The sequence below is a fragment of the Ambystoma mexicanum genome, chromosome 14, assembly GCF_040938575.1.
Source record: "Ambystoma mexicanum isolate Mex_15411 chromosome 14, UKY_AmexF1_1, whole genome shotgun sequence".
Classification (NCBI taxonomy): Eukaryota; Metazoa; Chordata; class Amphibia; order Caudata; family Ambystomatidae; genus Ambystoma; species Ambystoma mexicanum.
This window is the reverse complement of record NC_090940.1, coordinates 410,761,833-410,779,936: the sequence shown is the minus strand read 5'-3', so window position 1 is coordinate 410,779,936 and position 18,104 is coordinate 410,761,833. Positions and strand designations below refer to the sequence as shown.

General features: G+C 46.6%; 1 protein-coding gene across 3 annotated transcripts in view; it reads left to right on the top strand.

The window, feature by feature from the left end:
• Window positions 1–18,104, top strand: part of KNL1 (kinetochore scaffold 1) — a 1,870,945-nt gene that overhangs the window by 813,686 nt on the left and 1,039,155 nt on the right. For all 3 annotated transcript variants that reach the window (XM_069637560.1, XM_069637559.1, XM_069637561.1), the window contains 2 exons: window positions 13,721–13,871; window positions 15,963–16,027. In XM_069637560.1, the coding sequence (XP_069493661.1) occupies window positions 13,721–13,871; window positions 15,963–16,027 (216 nt within the window). The remainder of the gene's footprint in view (window positions 1–13,720; window positions 13,872–15,962; window positions 16,028–18,104) is intronic.

Sequence of the window (18,104 nt, the reverse complement as noted above, 5' to 3'; positions counted from 1 at the left end):
CCTTAGGTAAATATTGAACAGGATTCGGGAAAGGGATGACCCCTTGGGTTTGGATGTTGGATTGTACCTTTTTGTTGCCAAAGCCAAAGATAATACCCTTAACACCTTAGAGATGCTTTTAGAATGAGAGGGCTAGACTAGGATTTTGGACACAGGATATTTTTGCTTTGGTCATCTTAACACAGGACAGACCCTTAGTTTTGGTTGAGGTAGGTAAATACCTCCTTATTCAGGAACAGTGAGGCATTGTCCATCCCCCTTTTATTAGTTAATGAAATTGTATATCCATCAGTGACTCCTGTATCCGTGTCTCATTCCTGGTTCCTCACATCACTCATGTAGTTGGTGTAAGCATCAAGGAGCTTCTGAAAAGCTCTGGGGATGCTGGCCAAAAATACTGTCCTCAGCATATGAGAGGATAGAAATCTTTGACCTGCCCGCTCTGACTTTCTTTCCAATTAAATATTATTTGTGCTGAAACACTGGAAATTATTCAAGGTACACTGATGAGTTGGACTAGGACAGGAAGTAGCTGGAGAATACTGAGCCTGTAGTCTAGGCTTTTTCAGTGCCTACAGAGATTGACCATTGACGAAAGGATCCAAAAACACGCTCCTTGTATTTTTTTCACAGTTTAGGTTGAGAGGGCTCAGCTTTTTTTTCGTTTATTTTCTTTCTTTTCTTTCTTTTCTCATTGTGCTTAGTAATGACGCCTTTGTTTTTATTGGAGAACAGTTTGAGGCATGACCAAACTAAAATTGGAAAATGACACTAAAAAACTTTGAATGTGTAGTATGGCATCACGAGTTGACCGAGAAGATACTCAAAAATAGCAACCAACCCAAGCCTTTAGTGGGAGCATTGACATGACACAGGGTTTATTGTCTTTTTTACGCTAGCAGTAGACTGCCAACACTAAAGACTCTAGCAGCAATATTACCGTAACCCAACATTTAGGGGGGTTCAAAATAGTTATAGATGGTAAGTGGAGAGTGAAGGGTAAAGAGGATCCCTGTAAATAAAAAAGAAACAAAGAATTGAATGCCAAAGTATTTGTCTGGCCTAAATGAACGTGCACATTCATGTATATCTGACACAGGGTACTTGAATGTGTTAGTTGTTGAATTAGTCGAACTGTTTGAGGTAGCCATCCCAAGATTCTCAGTCAATTTTTAAATGATTGCACAATTTACCAATCCTAATCAGAAAGGCTAAGATGAGGGTGGAGGATCTTGCACTGCCAAAATGGAGACTTTCAAACATCAGATATTTGTCTATTTTATAGCTCAGTGGCCTGCAACCTGTGGCTCTCCAGATGTTCGGAATTACGATCCCCATTACCCCTCACCCTTGCAGGCTTCAACTGATCGTTGTAGACAAAAACATCTGGGTAGCCAAATGTTACAGATCCCTAATATTCCCAGAACTCCTATGGAACCTTGATTAGTTTGTATGGGTGTGATTTACTTTTTTTTTTTTTTTTTTAAGTTTTTATTTTTGGCGGCAGAGGTACAAAGGCACACACAAGAGGCAACAAACTTATACAGCAGTTACATCGTAGAGCAGTACAACAATTAAGATACAGCAATCACAGCATATACAACATGGCATTACCTGAGGAGGAGCAACAGTGGGGCTTCAACCAGTGGGGTCAGAGCCCGATGGGGCAGGGGACATACCGGACACGGGGGTGTCCTTGCTGAGGTTGTTAAGGTAGGTGTTAAATTCACTCCAAATATTTCTGGGGCGAGATTGGGCGGGGAGCGTAGTCAAATAATCTTCCTCGCAATTCCGTGCCCAGGTGAGTAAGCGGAGCCACTTGTGATAGGACGGGGGAGAAGAGCATTTCCAACTCTGGAGTATACACTTTTTGGCGATCATGCAACTTATATTCAGAAATTTGGCCAGACGTCTGGAGCCATCGGTTTTCCAGGCCCCGAACAAAACCGCCAGTGGGTCAGGGTCAACCACGGTGTCAGTTATTGCGGAAAGCGTTTTCAATATGCTATCCCAAAACCCCAGCAGCTCCCTACAGGCCCAAAACATATGCAAATGGTCAGCTTCCTCCGCGCCACACCAGGGGCACAGGGTAGCCGCGGTGCGGATGAACCTCGTGGTCCTACGTGGGGTGTAGTAAAGCCTGTTGAGGAGTTTGTACTGCATGGCGCGGAAGCGAAAGTTGAGGGAGACCTTTTTGGTGTGTAGACACATTTCGCCCCAGGCAGCATTGGATATCTCCAGACCCAGTTCGCCCGCCCAATCGTCCCGCGCTCGGAGAACTGGGGTAGAGGCATTCTCCTGCAGGATCTTGTATAGTGAGGAGACGACGCTGCAGGCGCCGCCAGAGTTGGCAATGTAAGCAATTGCCGGGTTATCTGGAGGCTCATCCGGGAATGAGGGCCATGTAGAGCGAAACGCTGCCCGTAGTCTATAGTATTGGAGAGTCTCTAAGGCGGATCTGGTGTGGCCCTGTTTCCATGTTTGGGGGTCTATAAATCTACCTTCGGGGTAAAAGTCGGACAGTGCCTGATATCCCAGGGCCCCCCAGTGTTGGGCTAACGCAGTGTCACGTGTGGGTTCTAGGCCAGGGAAATCCCACACCGGGAGCCATTTGTAATAAGGGGAGGACTCGAGGTTGGATCCAGCAGACGCTTCCAGGCCCTAATGGTCGTACCGACAGGGTCAATAGGAGAGTCAGGTGTGTAACGACGATGTAATATGAGGGACATCATGTTGGTGTCGATAGCCGCAAGCCACTCCAATTTGACATGCGGCCGTGTCGGGGAGCCGGGGTACCAGTGGGTGGCATGCTGGGCCTGGGCCGCGGTCCAGTAGAGAACCAGGTTTGGAGCCGTGAGACCCCCCTGCTTATATGGGAGCGCCATGTCCGTCCACTTCTTGCGCATTGCGCCGGAATGCCATAGGAACTGCGCGCATAGTGTGTGTAGTTTGGTGAAGTATCCCTTCCCAGGCCATATAGGAACGTTACCGAAAGTGTAAAGGAGCTTAGGAAGCAGAATCATTTTAATGAGAGAGAGTCGACCCGCCATGGACAATGGGAGAGAGCGCCACCTCAACATTTTGGCCTGAGCCGACTGTGCTACGGTCCCATAATTGTCGGTCAGTAGGGTAGGTTTAGTTAAGGATATCTGCACACCCAGGTATCTGATGCCATTCGGGGACCAGCGGAGGGGGTACTCAGTGGTGGGTCGGTGGGTAGATTTGGTAAGCGGGAAGATCTCAGACTTTGAATAATTGATCGTGAAACCAGAGTACGTGCCGATGCGCGTGATATCCCTTAGTATGGGATCCAAGTGGGTTGTGGGCTCTCTGATGTACAATAGCACATCATCCGCGTATAAGGAAATTATTTCGGGGTCATCTTTCAGCCTTATTCCCTTGCGGGCGTGGCGTGCACGCACATAGTCCGCCATTGGCTCTATTGCGAGTGCAAAGAGAATCAGGGAGAAGGGGCAACCCTGTCAGGTGCCCCGAAAAAGCGTGAAAGGGTCAGATGTCAGAGAATTGGCCCTTACACGTGCTACAGTGGAGGCGTATAGCAATTTGATAAACCCGATCATGTTTGGGCCAACACCCATTGTTTCCAGGACCAACCACATTTAGCTCCACAATACCTCCAAAATCTGTTGATCCGCCCATTGTACATTGTCGAAATGGTCCTTGATGGAGGTGAACTGAGTTCGGCCGTACTCCCCCCCCTCAGCAATGCTGCCAGTGTCTTTCCCGGCCTATCCCCCGCACCGTATTTCCTGGCGGCCAGTGGTCGGCTGAAGTACTGGATTTCAGGGTGGCGAGTGCTTTAAATGCTTGCAATTCCTCGCTAATTTGGGACAGTATGGCGGGGTCAGCCCCTGTGGAGCATTGTTGCTCCAGTTGCTTCAATTTGGCTTCGGAGCGGCTGAGGGCCGCACAAATTGTTTTCAATAACCCAGCCTCCCGTGAGATGGACATTCCCCTAATGTACACCTTAAAGGCATCCCACCGGATCGCCGCCGAAGTGCCCTGGAGAGAGTTGCGCTCAAAGAAGGATTCGATGTCAGCCAGAATTTCGGCTCTGGAACACAATGTCCCTGAGGGCCTCGGATTTGAACCGCCAGGTGTTGGGACGGGCATGCTTAGCTTCACCGAGAGAGTAACTGGAGCGTGGTCCGATAGAGTACGGGGGAGGATCTGGGACCCCTCCACCCTGCCCATGGTTTCACTGGACACGAAGAACAGGTCTATTCTGGACGAACTGTCGTGTACCGACGAATAATAAGTGTACTCCCGGCCCTGGGGGTGTAATGCCCTCCAAACGTCGCGTATGTTAAGTGTCCGCATGTGGCCGTGAAGTCTACGTGCAGCACTGGATAGGGTGCGGGGGGCTGTGCCAGTTCTGTCAAGGACAGTGTCCAGAATGAGGTTCATGTCTCCCCCCCATATAGTCTGGATCCCTACATAGCCCAATAGTATATTGGTCACCACATCAAAGAACTCAGGAGAGTCGACATTGGGGCAATATGTATTGACAAGTAAGTATTTTTTGTTCACCAGGGTGCAGTGAAGGATGACGTAGCGACCCTCAGGGTCTATGTAGCTCTTATGTAGTATAAATGTGATCGATTTATGTACCATCGTGAGGACACCCCTGGATTGGGAGGAATAAGAGGTGAAGAATCTAGCGGGGCCCCATGACGGGGCCATGGTGCCCAGGATATGGGCGTTGGAGTGTGTCTCCTGTAGGAGTAGTACCTTGCAGCCATGCCTGTTTGCAAAGGCCATGATCTTACGAGCCTTGGTTGTGATTGCTCAATCCGCTGACGTTCCAAGACATTATGACGGCGGACATTTCAATAGCAGATATATGAACTCACAGTACACATGTCAGTGAACATCCCAGGTCCAGCAATGGTGTGTGTTCCCAAGGTCAAAGACGGGAGTGCACACGTGGTTTACCTTCGTGCATGCCGAGGGACCTCGATTGCCTTTTTTGTGTAACGTCCCATACCCACCCTCCACCCTCACCACCAACCCAAAACTTAGCAGTGTAAACAGAACCCACCCTCGACAATGCAGAGCTGGGCCGACCCCAACATGGCCCAGTCTGCCAAGAAGCCCAACCGGGGCTGGCCCGCAACAAGAGCATAACCAATAGCAGTGCAATCACAGTGGGGTGCGCTATTGCCGGGTAGTAGCACGCTGGGAACCAGCTGGTTCCGTTACAAAGCAAACAGTGTTAGCGGTCATATTGTAAATGTCTCTGTTTTTCTCAATCAACTACGGGGATCAATAGAAGGAACATAGCGGTTCAGCAGCCCGGCAACCAGGTGTGACCATAGAAAGGTTCATGAGGCAGCCAGAGTGAATGCAATCAAGTAAGCAGAGCGAAAAGCATTTGGTCCATGGCAGGAGTGAGAACAAGGCAAAAATTGCATAAGGGGGCGTTGTACCCGCGGGGATACAGAACGCAACCAGCCATGAATGCGAGCAAATAGTGGTATGAAACAAACAGAATGTGGTCATTGCGAAGAAATAGCACAGATCAACATGGAGTTCAGTCATTGTTCATAGAGTCATCGACAGGTGGTTGCAGGGGGACATGTGCCTCAATGAATTTTACTGCTTCAGACGGCACAGTGAAGAAATATAACTTGTTGTTGAACGTGAACTTCAAGCGTGCCGGGAAAAGTATGGCATAGGGAACATTTCTTTCTCTGAGGAGTTTCTTCACTCCAAGGAACTGGCGGTGCTCCTGCTGGACACCAGTTGAAAAGTCGGGAAAAATTCTGATCACTTGCGAGTCCATATGTAGCTCGCCCTTTTCCCGAGCGAGGCGGAGAATTAGGTCGCGGTCCTTGAAGCTCAAAACTTTCGCAATGATGGGCCTCGGGAAGTCTCCAGGCTTGGGCCGCGGCGAGAGCGCCCGGTGTGCCCTTTCAATGGTGAAGAAGGGTGACATGTCTGGATCGCCCAGTAGTTCCTTCAAAAGATTTTCGACCGCCGGTTCTAGCCTGCCCCTCAGCGCATTCTCCGGGACACCAATGATGAGTATATTATTTCTGCGCGACCTAGATTCAAGGTCATCACACTTGGCCTTGACCGCCTTCATGTCCGCAACCAGGGTAGACGTGGCTATGTTGCCTTTGTTGGTTCCAATTCTGTTCTCCGCCTCCATGATTCTCGACCCCTGCTGGTCCAATGTGGCTCTGAGCGATGCCACGTTGGCATTGATGTCACCGAGCTTTTCGTGGAAAGCTGCAAAGTTTCTAGCCATGGATTCCATGATTGAGGTGAGGTCCGGGGTGGGTGCCTCAGCACCTGGTCATCCGACGTGTGTGCTGAGTCGGACCTCGGGGCGGGCTTGGCGAATTTGTCCATGGCCCCGGCTTTATTAGTGTTCCTGGATCTGTTGGACATCGTAGCAGATGATCTTAGGGCGTCGAGTGCTCAGAGTGGGGACCAGTGCGAGCGTGTTAAGGAGGCGCGCCGCAAGCTGCGCAGTCGGGGAAGCATGGATCAGTGAGGCAGGGCGCCAGGCCACAATTGCACATATGGAACGTAGGTGGAGGCGGCATGGTCCGCGGCATCAAAATGGTGCGGAGCAGCCGCTATGACGCTCTGATGGAGGGCCAGTGTCCGGGTCGGCATCCGAGTAGGCGCAGCAAGAGGGACCACCTTTATTATTATCCATAAAGGATGGGGAGCCAGATAACCCCAGCCCAGATGAGAAATCCCTTTGGATCAGTATTGTTTCCAGCATTATGGACCCCACTTCTAACATTCAAATGCGTGTCTTTGGTGTTTTGAAGCCTGATTACTATCAGCTAAGAAGTAGGCAGTCAGTGTACCCTATTTAAAAATAGTTTCTTCTGCGTCTTATTTCAGTATGGGACAGTTCAGCTAAACATTTTGTACAGGTGGCCAATTGCCAGGAAAGCGTTTACCTGACCTCCAATTTCGTTGCTTGAAAGGGGCTCTGAACAGTTAGAAAATGTTTGGCTGGAAATAAGAATCTTACGGAAAATAACTGAGGCACATGCTGTGCGCCATTTGAGCTTGCCATCCCACATACCTCATTCTAGTTAAGAGATGTTTGTAGACCTGGGTTTTTAATCGGCATCCTATATGGAATGGTGCACTTTGGCATCTATGCACAAAGATTCCCTTTATTCCTTTGTGTACCGCTCAAGTCGATATGTACACTACAAAAATGGTTGTTCAAGGATGCTTTGATGGTAGGCTGTAACTTTCTTCGGTTAATAAGTTCCTTCCGATTCAGCTAACTTTTTCACAATGCGTATCTTTTAATTTATCATGCAGACCAAGAAATTACATTCAAACTGAATTTCTGTATAGAGGTGTTTAATTTAACAAATTGTCTAATCTATTAACCCAGAGCCGACAGTCTGGCAAGCTCTCATGAACCGTGTCAGCCTATTCGAGGGGATTGTGTCCTCCGACGTATTCCACATCTATGACAAGTAATGACCACAGCTGTGCTGCTTTGTACATTTTTTTGGCGACCTGCGTCAATGACATCGATACGTTGTCCCTCAGGGGCCTCCGTCGAGGGTCGATGTCACCGGATGTTATATATAGGACGCACGGGGCCCGTAGCCTTAGTTCCGTTTTTTCCGCAAACATGTTTGCTTCGGAATCTCGGTGCGCTCGATTCTTCTACTTCGAAAATGATGTCTTCGTCTTCTACCCTGAAGTCGGGCTTTAAAAAATGTCGGGACTGCGGTTTGAAAATGTCCATCACGGACCTGCACGACATCTGCCTATGGTGCCTCGGCCAAAGCCACGCCACCGACAACTGCGATGACTGCCAATCCTTGACACCGAAGGCCTTGCGGAACGGTAGAAGAAATTAATTGTAGGTAGGGTCTCTAAGCCCCATAAGTAAAAATCTGCTGGGCTTTCGACCGACGACTCGAGGGGCGACTCTCCGTGTCGGCGAAAGTCCAGGGAGTCTCAGAGTGGTTCTCGCCATTCCTCTGCCTCTTCGAGGCATTCGCGGAAGTGCCATCACCGGTCACCTTCCCCGTCCTTGTCGGCGGACTCCGCCAGAAGGCGGTTGACTTGTCTCACCAAGTCTTCGTCGCGAGCAGAATGGGATGCATACCGCCAGCAGATGGCGATTTTTGAATCGCAAGGCTCAGTTCCAGCCATGCCTTCGAAAGAAGCCGGCAGGGAACAGGCTCGGTTCACCACTCTCACGCCTTCGGGCTCGGGCAGTCGGTGCAATCATAGGGAGCAGTCGAGGTCCCGACCGGACAAGGAAGACCGCCGTAGCCATGCCAGATCCAGGTCCCGGACGCCATCGAGACCGTCGGAACCTGTGAAGCCTTCGAGGAAGGCGTCGACACCATCAGCGCCGTATCCGTCGAAGGACGCTCTCGGGGCTCCACCCTCGAGGAAGTTGTTAACACCGTCGGTGCCTCGTTCGACGCCGATTCCCTCGGTGCCCTCGACGCCTTTTGTGGAGGTTTTTCCGGAGGTGCCCGGGAGGGCTGTGGAAGTTCTGAGGAAGGCTCTCAGTAAATCTGAGAGGTCTGTTTTTGAGCCCTACTCTGTTCCTCCTCCCCGATTTGATTTGTTCCAACCTTTTGGAGTATATTTCAGAGGTGGAGGAAGGGTCTGATGAGGATATGGTTGTGCCTCCTGATGTCCCTGATGAGCTTTTGTCTGGTCACAGTCAGATGGATGAACTCCGTCAGTCCTTGCATGCCGCCAGTGGTCTTGACACCTCTCCAGAGGTGGAGTTTGGCAGGCCTGAGCCTGGAGCACATGCCGAATCCTCCTATAGGTGTCTCATGTCCAGGGTGACGGAATACTTGGGGTGGTCTGCTCCACCTGTTGGTTTTGATCAGGATGATCTGACGGACATCCTGGACCAATGTCCACCCACTGACCCGGTGTTGCCATTTCACATGGCTTTGCAAAGAAGGGTGGCGGTGGCTTGGACTGCTCTGGAGTCTCTCCCGGCAGTTGGTAAGTCGCTTCCGAAAAAATACCGCCCAGCCAGTAGTGACCCCTGCTACTTGTCGACGCACCCTACTTCGGAGAGTTTGGTGGTGCAGGTAGCTACGGCCCCAGCGAAGCAGGCTGCGTACTCTACCATCCCTCCTGATAGGGACGACAAGCGCTTTGATGGTTGGGCAAAGAAGGAATTTTCTTCTGGGGTTATGGCTTTGAAGACAGCCAACTCCGTTTGTGCCTTGGCAAGATTCACTCACACTCTGTGGAATTGTGCATCTTTGGCGGCTAAGCATATTCCCGAAGGGGGAAGAACGGAATGGGTTTCTAGCCCTCGTGCAAGACGGCAAGGATGCCATGTGCGAATCCGTTCAGTCAGGTCTGGACATGGCAGACTGTGCGAGCCGGTCCATGGCTGCGAGCACCATGATGCGCAGGTTTGCGTGGTTGTGTAAGTCGGGGTTTGCTCCTGAATTGCATCCCAGCTTCTCAACATGCCCTTTGATGGTGTCCATCTGTTTGGCAGCAAGGCTGACGAGAGCCTTGAGAGGTTGCAGACCTCCAAAGCTGCAGCGAAGTCTTTGAGCGCTGCAGTGCGTCAACCTCCGCCTTTTCGTCCAAGGGGACAGCAATAGAGGGGAGGTTCCTTTCGGTACTACTCTGCCTTTGGTAGATCGAGAGGAGCTGCCAGTCAAAGGGGCCACAGTAGGCGTACCAGGGGTGGAAAGCAAGGTACTCGAGGTGCCAAAGCCGCTCGGGCAGTTGCCTGTTTGCCTTCAGGCACTGCCGCGTCCGCTTAGTCATGAGGCCATGTCCCATGGTTCGCCGGTTGAGGGCAGACTTGCGCAGCATCTTGGAGAATGGTGAGCCATTACTTCAGATGTGTGGGTTCTGGAGATCATATCCCACGGCTATTGTCTTCCCTTTCGGTACAGGTCTTTCGACAATCCACCGGGTAAGCTCTCTTTGCAGCGTCCGGATCCGCTCCTTGCGCAGGAAATCCTATCCCTGCTGGAGAAAGGCGCCATAGAACTGGTGCCTGTAGCGGAGAGGAACAAGGGATGGTATTCCCCTTATTTTTTGATCCCGAAAAAGGACTGGGGATTGAGACCCATCATGGACTTGCGTCGGTTGAACAAGCTCCTCAGGAAGGACAAGTTCAAGATGGTCACTCTTTCTCAAGTCCTCCAGGCCCTTCAACTTCTGGATTGATTGGTGTCTCTCGACCTCAAAGATGCTTACTTTCATGTGCCGATTCATCCCAAGCACAGGAAGTACCTGATGTTCGCGGTTGGCGATGCAGATTTTCAGTTTCGGGTCCTGCCGTTCGGATTGACCTCCGCCCGAGGGTCTTCACCAAGCTGATGGTGGGGATGGCAGCGTATCTCAGGAAATGGGGGATTCACATCTACCCATTCCTGGACGATTGGTTGATCAGGGCGTGCTCTCCCGAGCAAGCCCTGGATCATCTGTCGGTCACCTGCCACTCCCTTCACAAGCTGGGCTTCTCCCTCAATTTAAAGAAGTCCCATTTGACACCTACCCAGCGGCTCCAATACATCGGACCAGTGCTCGACACATCCGTGGGGCAGTGTTCGCCTCCCCAGGTGAGGGCTCATCACATTCTGCAGATGGACAAATTTCAACGTGTCTGGAGTCTCCCGGCGTTCAAATTCTTGAGGTTGCTTGGCCTCATGGCATCCTGCATTTTCCTGGTGCCAGAGGCCAGGCTGTGGATGAGATCTCTGCAGTGGCCTCTCAAGATGCAGTGGTCGTAGTTCTCCGGCAGGATGTCGGATCCCGTTATTCCGCCCTCAGTCGCACAGGATCTTCTGTGGTGGGCTGTCGAAGGCAATCTGACGAAGGGTGCTCCGTTTTGGCAACCTTGGTCGGAGGTGACGATCGTGACGGACGCATCCCTCATGGGTTGGGGAGCTCATGCCAACGACAGCCAGCAGCCGTTGGTCTCTGTCGGAGTCCAGACTCCACATCAATCTGTTAGAGCTGCGCGCTGTCAGGTTAGCCCTGAAGACTTTTCTGCCGTCTGTGTGGGGGAAGAATGTCCTGATTATGACAGACAATACGGTGGCTATGCACTACCTCAACAAAAAAGGGGGGCAGGGTCACTCCCGTTGTGCATGGAGGCGATGCAGCTGTGGTTCTGGGCCAACCAGCAGGATCTTTCGATCTCGGCAGTTGATCTGGCCGGAGACGAAAACGCAGCGGTGGACGCTCTGAGCAAGCAGAGCATGGTCTCTCACGAGTGGGAGCTGGCTCAGGAAGTTCTGTTGGAAATCTTTGCCCTTTGGGGAACCCCACAAGTGGATCTCGTTGCCACCAGTGTCATCTGGAAGTGCGACAGATTCTGTTCGCGGGAATTTCCTCCAAAAGAAGCCTTAGGGGACGCGTTTGTAGTAGAGTGGTCCTTCCCACTGCTGTTCGTGTTTCCTCCAGTCCCCGTCATTCCGCAAGCGTTGCAGAGGTTATGGAGGTTCGGTTCTCGGATGATCCTCATTTCTCCGGCATGGGGCAGGAGAGCGTGGTACCCGGACTTTCTAGACATGTCCATCTGCCCTCCACGCCGTCTTCCCTACCGGGACGATCTGCTCTCACAGGAGGGGGGTCGGGTTCTCCATCCAGAGGTCAAGTCTCTCAACCTTCATGCTTGGTATCTGAAAGGTTGAGGTATAAGGATTCGGACCTCCCCGAAGACATGATAGAGGTGTTGCTTTCGGCCAGAAGGCCCGCAACAAATTACCTGTACTGTTGCCATTGGAGAAAGTTCTGTGACTGGTGCAGGATACAGAATGTGGATCCTTTCCAATGTTCCATTCATTTGGTTTTCTCTTTTTTGCTTTCCTTAGCCCACAAGGGCCTGCAAGTGGGTACGATTAAGGGCTACCTGGCGGCGCTGTCTATATTTAAGCGCTCGTCTGAGTAATGTTCGTATTTTAAGATTCGTTTGATTTCACAGTTTCTAAAAGGGCTCACTAATGTGTTTCCACCATCGCCTTTTCAGGTGCCGGGATGGGATTTGAATTTGGTTTTAAAGTTCCTGATGGGAGCTCCGTTTGAGCCCTTACATTCTTGTCCGTTGCGACTGTTCTCCTTTAAAACTGTATTTTTAGTTGCAGTTACTTCCGTACGCAGAGTGAGTGAGTTGCAGGCACTTTCCGCCAAGCCACCCTTCACTGTGTTCCATAAGGACAGGGTTGATCCTAGGAGAGCTTTGAGTTTCTATCTCTCACGGATGTCTCGGGTCAGAGTGGACGATCAGCTCTTTGTAGGTTATGCTGGAAGGCGTTTGGGTCAGGCTGTTTCCAAGCAGACCTTGTCCAGATGGATCATTTTGACGATCTCTGAGTGTTAACGTTTGGCGGGAAAGGACCCTCCAGTAGGCTTACAGGCTCACTCTACTAGGGGTAGAGAGAGCCCAGGAGACTCAAAGCTGAAGCCACAACGTTGTTGTATTTATGATTTCTGTTGTTTTCTAAGCATGGCAATCATAAATGCAACAATGTAGGCTTGTAGGCAAGTCCAGGCAATTATGAATACTTTGCCGGCATCCGGCAGAGTTTTCATATTTGCTGCGACTTTCTTTTCTAGTTTGCCAGACGGGAAACTAGAAAAGAGAGTGGCAGCAATTATGAAAACTCCACCGACAGCCGGCGAAGTATTTATAATTGCTCTGCCTTTCATTTTACGTTTTCTGTGCTTCCCTGGGCTTGCGGAGCACCGAAAACGTAAAATGAAGGTGAAGGCAGCGTTCTCTCCATGTTCAGCTGTGCTCTGGCTGCAGTAAGCAAAAGCTCCCAGTAGGGGGCTTTTGCTGCTTGATTAGTGCAGCCAGTGCAGATCTTAACATAAACATGGGAGGCTTCTTCAAATGACAAAATCAAGGTTGACTAGAAAGGTATCTGATAATGCCATTGTAATTCAGGGATTGTTCTAGCTTTTTAGTAAAGTTTTTAACACAGGTGCCGAGTTAGAGCTAAATCATTCAAGTCTTGTCAGCTTAAAACATCTCCCAAGGTTGTGTTTTATGATCATTACATCAAAAACTGAAGTGATTGTTTTACTTGCTTATCACGTGCGAGTATTGCTTTTGAAAACCTGCCTATGATGGCGGAAAAACTGGATTAGTGGCACTTTTTCCCTGCTGCCTTTGATTCTATTAGATCTTTTCTTTTATCCGCTTTTTTACTGACTGTTTTAATTGAAGCTAGAATAGCGGGAACCAACACTTTGCCAATTCAAGAAGGGCGTTAAGGTATCCACCATGAGAACTGGACTGGAGTCACCCAGGCAGTTGTTTGGTTTGCCAACAGTCACTCCAATGTGCAATTGAGTAACAAAAATGTCAATTGTGTAATGCGTTTCCTTGTTACTTGGTTGTCCTAATCCCTAAATGGTAGGTCAACAACAGCTGCTCTACAATGCTTTCAACATTTAGTAAATTGTCCCAGAATTAACTTGAAAATTACTGTAAATCTTTGCAACACTCCTTGGAATTGGATGTTTTTAGCAGAGTTTGAATATTGTCTAGCAACAACCTTGTGTTAAGTGTTTGGCTTTTAGTTAATTCCAGTATTTAAATACATGTTGAAAATGTTTGGGCCTTTTTGAAATTGCAAGGAAGATTACAGTAACCGCGTGATAGCATTTTTAAAGCTTTGATTTCATTCTGAATGATGGTTTAGCAAGCAATTCTGGATTACGCTTTTTCTACCTTACTTGTTAGGAAAACCAAACATTCATGAACCTGGTGAGCAACCAAACAGCTGAAACATATCAAACAAATTCAACCTTATCAAGAAGCCTTCTGAAGAACAGTAGCAGCAGCAATACCAGCTCTGTGGACTCCAGGGGAGATGGCACAACCCGAGAACTCAGTAGGTTTTATTTCACATTGGATTCTTTTTTTTTTACTTAGTTTGAAGGAAAGCTTTTGTGAGAAGTAAGTTTGTTCAGAAATGAGAGCACATTATCCTAGTTTTGAATGTATGTTTCCATGACTTGAATTCCATCACTTTATCGACCCAAAGAAGCCCAATGAAGTAGCGATACCAATACAGCTACAGGCAAGTAACTTAAAACATATTCACTCCAAACATAGCTCTCATTCACCTTTATTCCACTTTTATTACAAACTTAGCTATAGCTCATTGTTAAATCCTTTCGTAAGTTGCCTGCCTTTCCCATGTCTCACCATCACTTTCATCACTCTTGACAGCAGTTGTTTTTCTTTTTTTGGCAAAAGTGGAACTGAAGGTCTTTCCTGGGCTTTGAGAAGCCTAGTCACAGCCAGCAAGGATTAATCTGGAGCACATCAAGACAAGCAAATCAGATTTTGTCTGAGATTATACACTACCAAATCAGTTTGTCTACAAAATTTCAGGAATGTTCCAACCTAGCTTTTCAAAACATGAATAGAATGTTCCTGTAGCTTTGCAATGGTACTGCTAGCAAGAGGACACAATTTCTAGTGTGAATAGATATACTTTTTTTTTACTTTGTCTGCTCTACAGCTATCTTCCCCACTAACATGTTAGTTGGGGAGCTTTGTTTCCAAGCAGCAGGAGGCGACTAACCCAGTGGGCCCTAAAGGTTTTCAACAAAATCTATTGCACATATTCTAAGCTTTCGTGACATATGCCTTCTCTTTGCTACACTTCTCCTCTAGTAGTTTATAAGGAAAAAATATGAATGCATTGGTTTTGAATGGTTTTATGCAATGTGTATTATGACTAGATTGCTTAATAAAATGTTTGCAGTACAGAATTTTCATGTCAGGAAAAAAATGTTGGGCATGTACTCCCTTCTTTATCCTTGATGGCGCTTTCAATTTTAAAGCAAAACATGTTGCCTCACAACAGGTTTTCAACTGTCCCTTTCAAAACCTACTCTTACCCCTCTGTATTTTGAGGCATAGCATCATATTTCAATTTTAATTCATGATTTCGTCCTATCTGAAGAGCACATGCAGCTCACAGCTTTTCTGTATGTCATCTTTGCCCTAAGGGCTTTCAGAAGTTTCTACTGTGGTTGTAATGCAACTTGGGAGGCAAGTCCACATGGTCCGATGTGTGGTCTATTAGTTACATACAGCTGGTATGTGAGACATAATCTCTCGTTCCCAAAATAAAAAACAAACTTCTTTACCATTTTGCATTCTCTTTACACCCCCTTTAATGTTGAGAATGTTATTTTCACTATCTGCCCGGTGCTAAGAACATGACCTACATATTAAGTGCATTTACTGCTAATTGCACATAGCATTGCGGAAAAGGAACAATAGATTGGTGTAACTATAGAAAGTCTTCACACTATAATTTTAAAAAAAATAATAGTCTTCGCACATTGCATTCCTATAAAAATTCCTATGAGAAGATGCTCCTGTTCTTTACATTTTCTTGTTTTACTATTTGTTTCAGAAGCCTAGTAGAATGAAGGGAACTGTTTTAGATTAAGTCATGTGGCTAATATTGGTTTACTTGGATAGCTGATTTAAGCTGAGCCTGAGCTCCTTTAAGCCATTTACCTGGTATCCTAGTACAGTCACTGGTAGTTTATCCGTGCAGCCATTTTCCATTTTGTTGCTTTTTTTGGTTTTTACTCTTCTCTTTTTATCAACTTTCTTCAAGTCATCTAAGGAAAGCTGTTTTGGTGAAGAAAGGATTTGAAATACCTTTTGGGATTTTGTTAGAAATACCTTTTGGGATTTTGTTTTATAGATGTTAAGTATGCAGAAAGAAAATTGAGCCCAGAAGAAAAGTTATCGTAATCTAACTTTTTACTTTCTGTAACAAACAATTACAAGATTCACATGACCAATCCGTATTACCTCGTATGCTTATCACAATAGGGAAATTGCTTCCATACAAATCACTGTGCTAATCCTACCGTAGTTCTGTGCACTGTTGCAGAGGTAATTACTGACTTTGGTAGTAATTTCTCTATTGTTCAACCTCCTCCCTTCTTAGGTCAACAATGTAGTCGGACAGATTCTCGTTTCCTCCTGGACAGTGACGAATTCAACTTACATAAGGTATGTACCATTTTTGTTGTTATAAATCCTTTATTCAACTATAAAGTCGTTAGGAACATAATTACAATGTAAATAATTAAAATACATACAAATTCAAGTACACCTCAGACAGTTCACATGTAAAAGTATTAAAACAGCAACATCCCTGTGTTAAAATAAAACTAGCAATAATCTGAAACTAACAAATCTAATACATTGATAATGGGTGCCTTTCAGCCAAGCCTTGTGTATGAACTTGCAAACACAATATACAATGTCCATATTTGCAGAACTCAAACTAAATGTAATTGCTTACACCAGTAACCAAACATTCTAGCGTAAAAGTACAGACCTAAGGTACATAATTCCAAACTTTGTCAGTGCATTGCAAATTAACAGAAAATGGATTACATCCTCTTGCCGTGCTCTGCACATCATGCAATTAGTGCTTGTCGAGTTTTTCCATAGGCCTGTGCGTGCCCAGACATTTAAATAACCATTTTTAAACTGGATATAAAGTGCTTGTGCATATATCGGTTGAAAAGTCCAAATAAGATTCGTAACCAAAATACTGTTTAACAAACAAGCACTCGTTACCAAGAGAACAACGTATAGACAAGCTTTACATTTTTTCTGTACCTAAAATCTTTCCAATTCTTCTTCACAATAATTGAACTATTCTTCATAATTGAGTCCATAAAATATAAAAAGAGGATGTTCTAAACTATGTCGATTTAACTTTTTAATAGCCGACATCCGTTAACCTTTTACTGTGCTATACTCCTTTGATGGACAGAACAGTCATTACTATTTCATATATTTGAGCTATGTTTTTCATCTTAATACATTTAAATAGTGTATATAAGTTAAGAAAAAATGAACTTCACTCCTGTACCCATTTATACTACAAATACCCACCATATGAACCTCAGAAAATCATCTTTGTACATCACATCAGTAGCCATTGGAAAAACACTGGTCACTTTCTTTGACTACCAAGCTAATATTGGTTTACTTGGATAGCTGATTTAAGCTGAGCCTGAGCTCCTTTATGCCATTTACCTGGTATTCTAGTACAGTCACTGGTAGTTTATCCGTGCAGCCATTTTCCATTTTGTTGCTTTTTTTGGTTCTCTCTCTCTGCCTCACAACGTTCTATGTGGTTGAGTGTCACTTTGTCAGGTGCATTTTTTCACAAACCACCCCAGCCGTTGAGGACTGCTGTGCAACTGAATATCTTGGGAGAGGTTGCTCCTCCTTTTTTTTCTTTTTTTTGCAAAAGCAGCTATTCATACAAAAAGGAAATGTTTAATGCTACTAACATTAGAAGCTGGCTTTACAAAGAATTGTACGTTTCCAATGATCACTTCCAGTGTATATTTTCGTCATAATTGTGCACTTGTCTTGCTGAGCAAAGCACATTATCAAAACCTAGACCAACATATACATGCTTTGATGGACTGTCCATTTTGTAATGATAGCCTGGTGCATCTCTGATGTACTCTTCCTAAATACCCCCTATGTAGAATGGAACCAATAACTAATGCATAAAATCAAAGTAATTTGGGATCATAGGAAACACCAAATAATTGTTTTATTAATATTTGTGATAAAATGGTTGTATGAGTGAATCACTAAGTACATAATGCACACTGGGCTTGGTGCTCATTTCTTTTTTTACAGCTCAGCCTAATATTTAAATGTTTGTAAAATTGAAGTATCTACACAGATTTAGACATCCACATAATTTGGGTAACCTCATGATTTGAATGTGAGGGTACAATGCCTATGACACCAGTAACCCAGTTTGTGTACAAGTACCGTCCCTGTGCAGATTTATATCTGGGTTTTAGGGTAGGAATGACTGTGCATGATGCTCAGTTTCCAATGCACAGGCCACTTGAGAGAATTTGATAATTAGGATCACCTCCTCCATCATGCTCTGTACAACATCAACATGTCTCAAACCTGAACAGATTCGTATACCTGCAAAAATAGCTGTGAGGTACAACTAAGCAGGCAAACTACAGATTCACAAATTGGAATAACTTCAGATTCTTTCAAATGTAACCGATTGCATTAAACCCCAGAGGCAACT